At 42.1% G+C, this 12,291-nt stretch overlaps 1 protein-coding gene across 3 annotated transcripts in view; it reads left to right on the top strand.

Moving 5' to 3' along the window:
* Positions 1-4,548: 4,548 nt before the first annotated feature.
* AMMECR1L (AMMECR1 like) overlaps positions 4,549-12,291 on the top strand; it is a 32,583-nt gene continuing 24,840 nt past the window's right edge. For 2 of the 3 annotated variants that reach the window (XR_016280025.1, XM_089509548.1), the window contains exons 1-4: positions 4,549-4,632; positions 7,562-7,665; positions 9,956-10,096; positions 11,180-11,624. Coding sequence is in view for 2 of the 3 variants with exons in the window: in XM_089509548.1 (XP_089365674.1) it covers positions 11,218-11,624 (407 nt within the window). In the remaining variant the exon portion in view is untranslated. The remainder of the gene's footprint in view (positions 4,633-7,561; positions 7,666-9,955; positions 10,097-11,179; positions 11,625-12,291) is intronic. The other variant, XM_089509549.1, reaches the window with a different exon arrangement.

The raw sequence follows: 12,291 nt of genomic DNA, 5'->3' as shown, positions 1-12,291 counted from the left end.
GCTGCAATCATGTACTCATTTATCTGGGTTCAGTCCCACTGCTGTTAACCTAAGACTTCTAAGCAGACATATAGGGTGGACCTTTTATCCATGGTTTCAGCCATGCACAGTTTGAAAATATTAAGAGATATATACAGTCTGTCCTCCATGCCTGGGGAGGTTCAGTTCTGAACAAACATACACCCTGCAGGTACCAAATAACATAGGATCTCATCCCATTATCATCAGCAGATGATGCAGTTCATGGCTGCGTCAACAAAGCATAGCTGACAATAATGGGGTGATCTGTTGATGGCTAACTCACTGATACAGAGGACAGACCCTAAATTCCAAAAAGCAAACTTGATTTTGCCATTTTATGTTGTTGGGTGCTTTCAAATTTTTTCTGACTTATTGCAATCCTAAAGTGAACTTGTATCTTGGGGATTTTTTTGGGGGGAGGGCAAGTTTCTTCAGAGGTTTGCAACTGCCATCCTCTGAGACTGAGTGAGTGTGACTTACCTAAGGTTGCCCAATGGGTTTTCATAGCTAAGTGGGGATTTGAACCCCAGTCTGCAGAGTCGTAATTCAGCCTTTAAGCCACACCAGTCCTTGTCATTTTATATGGACACAATTTTAATATGCCATTGTATTTAATGGGACTTGAGCATCCACAGATTTTGGTATCCATGGGGAATCCTGGAACCAAACCCCAGCAGATAACAAGGGCTTACTATATTTACTGAGGGATAAGCACCACTGAACCATTAAATCCAGTTGCTAGTCTCTATTAAAGTAGACACAAAATCAGTAGAACTTAGTGTTTGATTTGCTAAGGTACAATTGATTCAGTGGGTCTACCATAACTGAAAGTAACAATTGGATTAGGCCAGGGTGGAAATTACACTGCTTTCTAGAAGCTATTGGACTGGCCTCCCAGTAGATGTAACCAGTGGTGAGAAATGCTTGGAGCTGCAGTCCAACAATATCTGGAGGGCTCCATGATCCCAACCCTGGATTAGGCCATAGGTTGCTTCACAGTAAATTAATCTTGAAGTATAGCTGTGTTATTTAAGCAAACAAAGCAAATCTCCCAAAGGCTTGTAGAAGCTTCCATGACCTATTTCTTTACAAATAGACATTAAACAATGTATTAGTCACTGATGTACAAAAAACCTTTTGTATGGATGGATGTTGGGTTTCGTAGTTCGATATTGTCAACAGTCTCATCACATCGGTTTGTCAATTGCATTCCTGAATCACATGAACTGCATTTGTTCTGTCAGCTGCATTAGGCCTCCTTGATCTCAGCTGAATTAACGTTTAAGTAAATATTGTGCAGCTTCTTCACAAAAATGACAGCACCCAAACAATACAAAAAAAAGTCCTGTTTTGAAAGAAAAATAAAGGGCTTTCCAAAAAGCAGCCAGATAAAGAGTAATTCATGTGATACTAAGTGTAGTATTCTAAATATCCAGTCCATTAGAGTCCCTTGGATGTTTGGGTAAAACAAACAAAAATGGAATCTTTGAGAAGAAAGGTCTAAAGGTAAGCATATATTTCCACTGCCACTCAACCTTTCAGTTTCTTGAATTGATTGATTGTACAGAATTAATCAAGGTCTAGTAAGAGGTTCTGCCTTACTATGTTTAAACACATTGGGAAGAGGAGCCTCATTGGGTTGAATAGCTTGCTTCTTTACTCTGCATTTCCTGATGCAAAACGTGATGTGTTTCTAATCAGGATGGTTATGTGGTTACAGATCATTGATTGATTTATTGAACTACCCACTTTCTGCGCCAAAATAAATGCTCGGTGGTAGCCTGGCTAGATGCAAAATAGAAACAGCCTTCTGCATCTTTATTACCTGGGTGGAAGGAAGAATTTCAGCTGGACATTTCAGAGTGACATAGGAAGGGGCCTTACATAGAGTCAGAGCAGTACACCAAGCTCTGTATTGTCAACTCTGAAAGACAGCAGTTCTGTAAGGTTTGGGGCACAGTACTTTCAGAAATAATCCAGGTTAACATCACTTTTAACTCTCATAGTTCAATGCTATGGAATTCTGGGGATTGTAGTTTTGTGAGATATTTAGCCTTCTCTGACAGAAAACTGGTGCCACCATAAAATACAGTTCCCAGAATTCCATATCAGTTAATGTGGCAAAAAAAACAGATTATTTTTGTAGTGTGGATGGCCTCAGGCTGTGTCCACACTGCAGAAATAACCCAGTTTGATAGCACTTTAACTGCCATGGCTCAATAGTATGGAATTCTTTTCTTATCATGAGCCCTCCCATCCAAGTACTAGCTAAGCAGAGCCCTGTTTAGCTTTCCAAATTAGCAGTGATATAAGGCAATGGTTTTTACCCTGTATCTGGAGAAATCCCCCTTCTATGCATTTTTAGTAGTGCAGGAGTCCTGCCTCTCAGATAGCGTGGCACAGTGGTTTGAGCATTGGAAAGTTGGGTTCGAATCCCTGCTTGGCCATGAAACCCACTGGGTGACCTTAGGTGAGTCAGTCTCAGGGGAAGGCCATTGCAATTTTACAAACCCCCTCTGAAGAAACCTTGCTAAGAAAACCCCATGATAGGTTGCCATAAGTCAAAAAATGACTTGAAAGCAAATAACAAGGTTCACCATAGGGTTGCTACAAGCCAGAAATGACATAAATGCCCCCCACACCCAATTCCTAACCTTGGAATAGTGCATATACATACAGTGGATCCTTGTTATACGCTGGGGTTTGGTTCCAAGATCCCCCGTGTATAACAAAATCCGTGTATGCTCAAGTCCCATTAAGTATAATGACATAGCAAAATGGTGTCCCTTATAAAAAATGGAACATCAAGGTAAATTTATACTTTTTTGGAACATTTTCAAACCGTGTATGCTTAAATCCGTGTATAAAAAATCCGTGTATAAGAAGGGCTGACTGTATGTCTGTGTGGTAGAATGCAAAGATATAGTTATATTAGTCTGTAGAATCAGTACGTAGAGAGATCTTGTAGCACCTTTGAGACTCACTGAAGGAAAGAATTTGGCAGCATGAGTTTTCCTAGACTTTAGTCTACTTCCTCAGATGCATTACTAATTACTAATGCATCTGAGGAAGTAGACTGAAGTCTATGATAGCTCGTTGACAACTTATTTCTTTCAGTGAGTCTCAAAGGTGCTACAAGATCTCTCTACATATATGTATGGGTGTGTATGTGTTTAGAAATGCATGTAGAGAGATCTTGTAGCACCTCTGAGACTAACTAAAGAAAGGTATTACAAGATCTGTACATAGTATCTTGAATTCTATCACTATAGAAATAACATGATTACTGTTCAAGGTATGAACAACAAGGCATAGTGGTTTGAGTGTTGTACTTTGACTCTGGAGACTAGGGTTCGAATCCCCGCTCTGCCATGAAAAACCCACTGGTTGACCATGGGCAACACTCCCTCACCCTCAGACAATGGCAATAGCAAACTTCTGAATGGGGCCTGTTCAACTTAGGATTGCCATAAGTCTGATTAAGACTTGAAAGTTCACAACAACAACAAACCAAGGTGGGGGCACAATGTTGAAGAGTAAGGTCTTGAGACCCGCTGGTTGACTTTGGGCAAGTCACACTCTCTCAGCCTCCTCAGGGGAAGGCAATGGCAAAAAAATAAATGATATGATAGCCTTATTTAAATCTTTGAAGCGATGTCCTATTGAGGAGGGAGCAAGCTTGTTTTCTGCTGCTCCAGAGACTAGAATACAGAACAATGGATGCAAACTGCAGGAAAAGAGATTCCAGCTCAACTTCCTGACAGCAAGAGCTGTTTGAGAGTAGACTATGCTGCCTTGGAGAGTGCTGGGGTCTCCTCCTTTAAACAGAGGCTGGAGGGCCCTGTCTTGGAGGTGCTTTGATTGAGAGTTCCTGCATGGCAGAATGGGGCTGGGCTGTGTGGCCCTTGGGTCTCTTGCAGCCCTGTGATTCTATGAAAAGAGATCCCACCTCCTGACAGTAAGGGCTCTTTGATGGTGGAACCTATTCCCTCAGAGAGGGGGGAGTCTGTTCTTTGGAGGCCTTTAAACAGAGGCTGCTTTGACCGTGAGTTCCTGCATGGACGTCTCTCCCAACTCTATGGTTGCCTGACATTCTCCTAGCGCGCCCCTGTGGAGGCCCTCACGTGACCACTCCCCCTCCCGAAGCGGAAGTCCCTCCCCCCGGAAGCCGCGGGGTTCCTGCGGGCGAGAGAGCGTCCCGCGCGGCGGCGCTGTCTATGGTCTCCTCCTCCTCCTGGGGGCCGATGGGAGGCCGGCCTCCCCCTTGGTCCCCCATCGCCTCGCGCTCGGAGAAGGGGCCGCCGGGATCGTGGAGGACTCGCCCTCGCCCTCGCCCTCTGCCTCCTGCTGCCTCCCGTTCCAGGGTTTAGCCGGCGGCGGGTTGGTCCGCGCGGTGCCTCTTCCTCCTCCGAGGCTTCCCTCTCGCCCTTGGCGGCCCCATGGCTCCATGAAGCGCCGTCAGGGAGGAGGAGGAGGAGGAGGAGAGGGAGCGGAGGGGAGGGAAGAGCAGCAGCGGAGGCGGCGGAGGAGGAGGCGGCGGCGGCGGCTGGGCTGAGAAGGAGAGAGAGAGGGAGGAAGGAAGGAAGGAAGGAACCGGAGGAGGAGAAGAAGGTGAGGGGCGTCTCTTCTCCGCCTTTGGGAGAGGACCAAGGCCCCTCGGGATGGAGGGCATTCCAGGCACAGAATAGCCAGAGTCATGATAAGGATGATGTAGGAGGACCTGGCCAAATGGGAGCAAAAAGACTCTCAGGGATATAAATAGCCCTGCTCAAAATGGAGGGCCTTTGGGGATGGAGGACATCTCCTGGGAAAGGAGGACCCTTGGGCACCCTGAGCTAAAAACATTCATAGGGATATAGACAACGGTTGAGGAATTCCTCCTGGGCATGGAGGGCGGGATGGAGGACCCTTGTCACCCTGAGCTAAAAACACTCCTAGAAATGCAAATTCAAGTGTATATTCACGCTTCTTAGTTGTGCTCAAAATGGAGGGCCTTTGGGGGATCCCTCCTCTTAGACATGGAAGGAGGAATGGAGGATGTGTCCTGAGAAAGGAGGACCTCTGGGCACCATGAACTAATAACACTAAGGCAGATATAAACTCAGGGCTCTTAATATAAATATAAAACTATGCTTCTTAGTGATACTCAAAATAGCAGACCTTTTGGACTTTCTCCTGGTTGAAATGGAATAGCTGTCCTGGTCACCCTGGGCTAAAAACACGAATAGAAATATAAATCCATTCTTCTCAGTCATGTTCAAAATAGACACTGTGAAATTCTTCCTGGACAGGAGGCCGAAACGGAGGACAGGTCCTGGGAAAGGAGGACATCTGGTCACCCTGAACTAGAAACACTCATAGAAATATAAATGCATGCTGCTTACTTGTGTTCAAAATGGAGGAGATTCTGCCATTCTCCTGGCTCTGAAATGGAGGATGTGTCCTGGCAAAGAGAACATCTGGTCACCCTGCCTCTGGGGCACAGGCCTTCCTTTTCCTTCCCTCTCCTTCTTCCGGCCTTCTCCTTTCTTTTTCACCAGGCCATAGAGTCCTTCCACCTTCCCCTATTCCTGTGGTGTTTGTCTTGCTTTGGGGCTTCAACTTCCAAGTTATTTCTGTCTGATGGCGGCCTTTCATGAAGGTTTCTTGGCAAGGTTTGTTCAGAGGAGGGGGTTTGCCATTGCCGCCTTCTGAAGCTGAGAGAGCGTGACTTGGTCAAGCTCACCCAGTGGGTTTCCATGGCTGAGGCAGGACCAGAAGCCATAGTCCAACACTCAAAACACTAGTCTGTCTGTCACTTAGAGGTGTAGGAATTGGTGCAGAATTCAAGATGCAGTGTAGCAGAGGCACTAAGGAACCCCTTTGTTGTTCATTGCTGTGTGCCTTCAAGTTATTTCCAATTTATGGGGACCCTAAGGCAACCTTATCATAGGCATTTCTTAGCAGGATATGTTTAGAGGAGGTTTGCCTCAGGCCAAGAGAGTGTGACTTGCCCAAGGTCACCCAGTGGATTTCATGGCTGAGCTGGGAATCGAACCCTGGTCTCTAGACTCAGAGTCCAGCATTCAAACCACTTCTTCACTCTGAGCTGGGTTCAAAAAGTCTTTTTCAATCAATCAAGTCTAAATTCCCTAGAAAGGTTATTAGGCAAGTCAGCGTGAATGTGAGGATGCTTTCCACTCTGGAAGAATACTGTGAATTGAGCAAAATTGCCTGCTCCCTTTATATTTTCTGTTGTGTGACATAGTTGCCCCCCTTCCACTCTGCCACATACGCAGCACAGACTGAATTTCCTTTATCTGAAATGCTTGGGACCAGAAGCATGCTGGTTTTTTTGTTTTTTGGATTCTGGAGTTTCCTGTTGTAGTGTGCTTTCAAGTTGTTTCCAACTTATGAGGACCCTGATGCAAACCTATCATGAGGTTTGGAGGGTTGCCATTGTCATCCTCTGCAGCTAAGAGAGTGTGATTTGCCCAGTGGGTTTCCATGGTTGGGCCAGGATGCAAACTCTGGTCTCCCAGAGTCCTAGTCCAATGCAAAAACCATTACACTACACTGGCCCATATTTTGAAGTACTGTATAAGAAATCATGGAGATGAGTCCCAAGTCTTAAGCATGCAAGAAGTTGATTTATGTTTCATATACAGCTTATAGCCCAAAGGTAATTTTATACACAATACTTGTTAATAATTTTGTGCAGGAAACAAAGATGGGGTACACTGAACTACCAGAAGCAAAGTTGTTGCTATCTCAGCCACCTGTGTGGACAATTTTGGAGTATTTCAGATTTTGGAATTACAGATAAAGAAGGCTCTACCTGTAGTCTTAATCATATTTTACTCAAAAAAAAACATATCCAGGGGTAGCTATTTTGGGACATATAGCAAAGTACAGTAATATCCAAAATCCACAAAATAGTGATAGTTTTATTGGGGAAACCAAAATGCATGTGTTTTGTGCATTTTGGTTTGTCCAATAATAGTATCATCATTTTGTAGATTTTGGAAGTTATTACATTTTACTCCCATTAATAGGAGTTCAATTCAATAGCACTTGCTTCCTTAGTTCATGTTTATAGTTTCAGTCACCATTTACAATCCTAAATTTAGTTATTAAAGCACTACTTTTTTCTTATTTAGCAGTAATCCTCACTGTATCCACTGAAGTGTTTCTAGCTAAGAGTAGATATAATTACAATTTAATTAGAAAGAAAACATTACAGAATGTTTTAGGACTCAGATTTTGGAATAAGAATGCTTACTTCTCAGCTGTCTTCTTCATACTACTGGTGTTCCTTTCCCCAATATTTTTGCCATTTGCTGTATTTTGTCTTCCCCATTTTTAGTCCTTTGCTGTACAGAAACTTACTCTCCAACTCAATGAGATGTTTTTGTTTTTTTACTATCAGGCTTGCAAATGTCAAAATTAAGTCCACATACCTTTCCTCTCCTTGTTGTCTATGACCAGATTTTTATGACAGATCTTGTTTATTACAGCATTTTTTCCCTTGTATTAGTTTTTTGTTTTAATTCTATTGCAGACAGACGGGAATGGGCCGTGAGAAAAGAAAATTCATTCCAGATATAAAATAGCTTCCCCTTCCACACTTGCTTCTCCCTTGGCAATACAAGGTTTCTCCTTTCAGTAAGTATTATCTCACTCATACTGTGTTAAAGATAATTTCTGGAGTGGGAAGGGTATGAGATATTAATATAAGAACAGGCATGGTGATAGTTTTGGGAGATATTGTTAATGCCACAGTCTGATGAAGTGGGGACATTTTCACCCAATTGTTTGATTTCTGGCTACTTTATTCACACACTTGATCTTCAAAAGGCCAAGGAGTGATGACTGTTTTATTGTGTTTCCCTAGCACTTAAGCTTGGTTATTATAGATGTCACTTACTTCATATAATATGCTCAGGGCTATAAAATGTGTATTGATATTTTATTAATTTGTTTATTTGTTATTAGGCTGCCAGAGCTCCATCTTGTCATGAAATAAGCTATATAATCCATTGATCAACAAAGCAATTACATTCTTTAACATAAAACCACACAGTTTCTTCCTATAAAGCTATTTTGTTTTCTAACTGCAGTTAGGTGGGACTAGGATGCATGGTTAAAATTTGAATAAAAATAGAGTAGATAGGTGCTTAAAAGTCTGCTTATTTCTGTTCTGTTCTGATGTTCACAAAATGTTAGTCACAAAATATGCACACCCAGTCTGTTCACTTCTATTAATTTTCAGAACACAGATATTATCATATAGTCACCCACACATATAAAAAAGCTATACTTGGGATCTACTACTTAGTAAAAGTGTTGAATCGTGTTGCATGTAAAAAGCATTTCCAGCCCCCATTAATTCTTCCTTCCATATAGTCAGGGATGCAGTTGTATCTAATACTATATAACCTCTTTATCTTTCACACTTTTATATAATTTTCTAAGCATGTTCATTTTATGATTTAAAATTAAGATGATAGTGTTCCAGGAAGAAATCATACTTTTATCTATCTGTTACCATTTGAAGTTCTTAATTAAATTTCTTGCTAATGCCCATTTGCTTCAACTGCATCATGAATGGAAATGCTAGGCAAGGGGTTCAAAAAGGCCTTGCAGTATAGATAATTGGAAAAGACACTCACCCTCGTGGTCCTTCTGGGCTAATAGATAGCTGGTATAGAAGGAGAGGTGAATAGCAAGCTGCCTTCATAGTTTTGCTTTGTTATGGCAGAAGCTTGCTTGGTTATGCGCCTGTTTCCTGGTGTCCAGTTGATTTTGAATCTAACACAAAGCAGCCTGCTGTCCTTCAGATGTTGTTGGAATCCTGCTCTGTAACCAGCATGGTGATTGATGATGGATGGCAGATCCTGGAGTCCAGTAACATCAAGTTGCTTATCCCTGGTCTAGGGGTTAGATTTTATTAGCTGTAGTGATCAGACTTTCCTGAAAGAGAGGGACCTGGGTTAGGGAAGGTTGAAAGGGATTTTTTTTTTAACTACAAGCTTGGTCATGTGTAAGAACATGTGCATTATGTTCAGTCTTGCTAAAACAAAGGGCAGAGCTGTTAATGGATTAGATCTAGAGTTGTATAGAGCAGAATGCTGAGAGGGATGATTCTGTGGGTGGAAGTGAAAGGTTATTTTTGCTAATTCTCCCTGCACCTCTCCAGGCCCATGAAGATGAAGTCTTTCAGACATTCTGGAATGCTGTTTGAGGTGGCACTGGGGTCTATAGGAGGAATGGGCTATATTGTTCTTGTTTTAAATTGTAAACTGTCTTGAGTCTCAATGGTGGGTGGGGACACAGGATAACAGTCATAACTGCTGAACATTATTGTACTCGTTCCTCAGGAAGGATTTGCCAATGAAAGGAGCTTTTTCATTCGTGGAGGGTCAACTCTAAATTCAATCCAATGTTTTCATTGTCAGAGGTTCTCTGCTTTAGACCTTGAGGGTATGTTAGTATTTTGGAGCCAGATTGAATTATTAGTTTGAAAGTAAACATAAGATTATGAGTCTGCTTCATAGCATTGCAGCTGTTGAACCTACAGCATGTGTATTTTTCTCTGTAAATGTAGACTATGGCATTTGGAAAATGCATAATGAAGTGATACTAACATATATGAAGCTTTTTTTCATTTCTCTCATAAGAAACTTTTTTAAAAAGAAAGAAAATGTAATTAATGGGCTTCTCTGGCAACAGCAGTATAGGCGGGTCTCAATTTACTTTGGGTTTCATTCCTGGACTTGCAGTGTAAATTGAGACTGATGTAAATGAGGGGAGCCAGTTCCATGGAGAATCATTGGAGATGCAGGGGGTGGGGGTGTGCAGCAGAGCTGAAGTAGGCATAATTTTACAGATTTACTCAACCCACCACAGTTTTAAGAGGTTTAAAGCATAAAACATCAGAGCTCACCTTTTCCAGGCTAGAGAAATGTGCAGATGCTCTCCAGAGGGACCGGAAGAAGAGGCAGCTTCTGATGCCAAGAGGGCTTGGCTGGGGTGAGCTGGTTTGCCATTAGACGACAGTTCCTCATCAGAGGAGCACAAAGACAGAGAGCAACTGGTAAGAACTGTGTTCTTCTGCTGTGCCTTCTCCAGCAGGCTTCCAAGGTATAGAAAGTATATCAGGTGAGAGAGACGTAGCATATCTTCTGCTGTGGTCTTCTACAGGAGGTGCAGAGGGCACAACAGGAGGAGAGGCAACACATCTCCTGTACAGTAACCAAATGCACTAAAAGTTTGCGGGGGTGGGTGGGTGGAAAGTCCTTGCACAAAATGCTCACTGATTTTTCTCTTCCCCCAATCCTTGGTGATAAACTGGCTTTAAGATGTCACAGTGTTCTTCATCCCTTTTACTGCTGTATGCTTAACAGTTAGTGTAACCCATTTGCTGTCTCCACATCACGACTTCCCCACTTAACTAGGCAGAGGAAGCCTTTCTCTCCAACCACACCAAAACTCCTAAGATTCCTTTTTCTTCCTCCCTTCCATACACATGCCTTCTAAGAAGACAAAAGAAATCCTTTCCTTCCAACAGTGCCAAAACTGCAGTTGCTTTTACCTCAACCCACTTTCCAACCTAGTCAGGCAAGAAGAATCTGGTCCAGTCAGCTTTTCTTATGTTAAAACTCCCAACCTATCACACTTTCACCTCTCCTGCATCACTTAACTGAACAGGTCTACTTGCAGAACTATGCATTTAGGTGAGACATTAATTAATTTCTGAGGAAACATAATTTTGAATTGTACACGGGGGTAGTGTAAACTGAGACTCGCCTGTATTCTCATGCCATATTTTCAAAGAAAGAAATTCTTTAGCCACTCCCACATGATGCCGTTATGCACAGACATTCAGTCTGCAGGCTGTAGTTAGCTCTTGGATCACATGTTGCTCATGCCAGCTTCATAGTGAAATACTTTCTTACTCATAGAGCCTACTTGACCTATGTTAAAATTGCAATGTCTTTTATAAATGTATGTATCAGTCTACTATCAGTTTAGTTTTTGGATAGTTGTGTGAAGTCATATGTGAATGTTCCTACAGAATACATAGTTTAATTGTGTGGAATTTTCTTACCGTGAGGAAAAAGTACATCCTTATTTGCTTTACTTTTAATATAATGATGGGTGTTGTATGTTTTGCCAGGATTCTACAGTGCTCCAGACAGCAAGTGCTGAATCAGGATGGGAAAAAGACGCTGTGTTCCTCCACTTGAGCCCAAGTTGGCAGCAGGCTGTTGTGGTGTAAAGAAACCCAAATTGTCTGGAAGTGGAACACATAACCACGGGAATCAAGCCACAACTGTGCCAGTTTCTAGTTCAGGTCCTCTTCAGAACCACCAGCATGCAGATGGGGGCAGTGGAAGGGAGAATGTATCAGATTTGACTTTATGCCCTGGAAACTCTCCAATTACTCGAATGAATCCCACTTCAGGAGCATTGAGCCCACTTGCTCGTCCTAATGGAACTGCCAACAGCACCAAAAACCTAGTGGTGACAGCTGAGATGTGCTGCTACTGCTTTGATGTACTCTACTGTCATCTTTATGGTTTTCCTCAGCCACGACTTCCTCGATTTACCAATGACCCTTAGTGAGTAAATCTATGGGCATGGGTGGGACATTAACAATAGATCTATTGTATTTATGTTACTAAATGAGAAGAATGGTGTGAAGGCTATTTAGCATATGGTAAACTTGTAAAAAATCCACAATACTATTTTGAGGTTTCTAAGTTGCCTTAATCTTTGAAATTGCCTGCTATAAATGGGGGAAGTATGCATAGCTTGAGCTTTACAAGGCAAACCTTCAAATAAGTATGTAGTCTACTTCATCTCCACTATAGGGAAACCTAAAGAATGGTTAAAGTTTAAGTTGGAACCAGCCCTTACCATGATTAATTTGACTCGGGGTTCAATGTTAACCATAGATTTAAGATCAGAGAAATTCAGCCCTTCAGAGGACAACAGGCTAATTCAGAAAAGTAGTATTATCTCAATTTCTAAAATGGTATAGTTGGATTGTGCATTCTTTTCTTCAAATTCAATTACGTTTTTCTGTAATTAGAACATTCATAATTGCAGAACATAACTATAATTCGATCCATCAAAGTACCATGTACTCTGGCCTTTAAAAAAATTAGTGTATAGGCTGCAGTAGATTGAAGAATTAAGAACTGGAAAAATGGTTTTTTGGTAAGATTTGAAGTGAAATGGTATGCTGGTGGGTGCAATGAACTATACGTCTTGTTTTAGGTTATA

The sequence above is a fragment of the Sceloporus occidentalis genome, unplaced genomic scaffold, assembly GCF_023333645.1.
Source record: "Sceloporus occidentalis isolate IW3139 unplaced genomic scaffold, rSceOcc1.0.p SCAF_2, whole genome shotgun sequence".
Lineage (NCBI taxonomy): Eukaryota > Metazoa > Chordata > Lepidosauria > Squamata > Phrynosomatidae > Sceloporus > Sceloporus occidentalis.
Note: the sequence above shows the minus strand (reverse complement) of the source record. Positions and strands in the feature narration are given on the sequence as shown.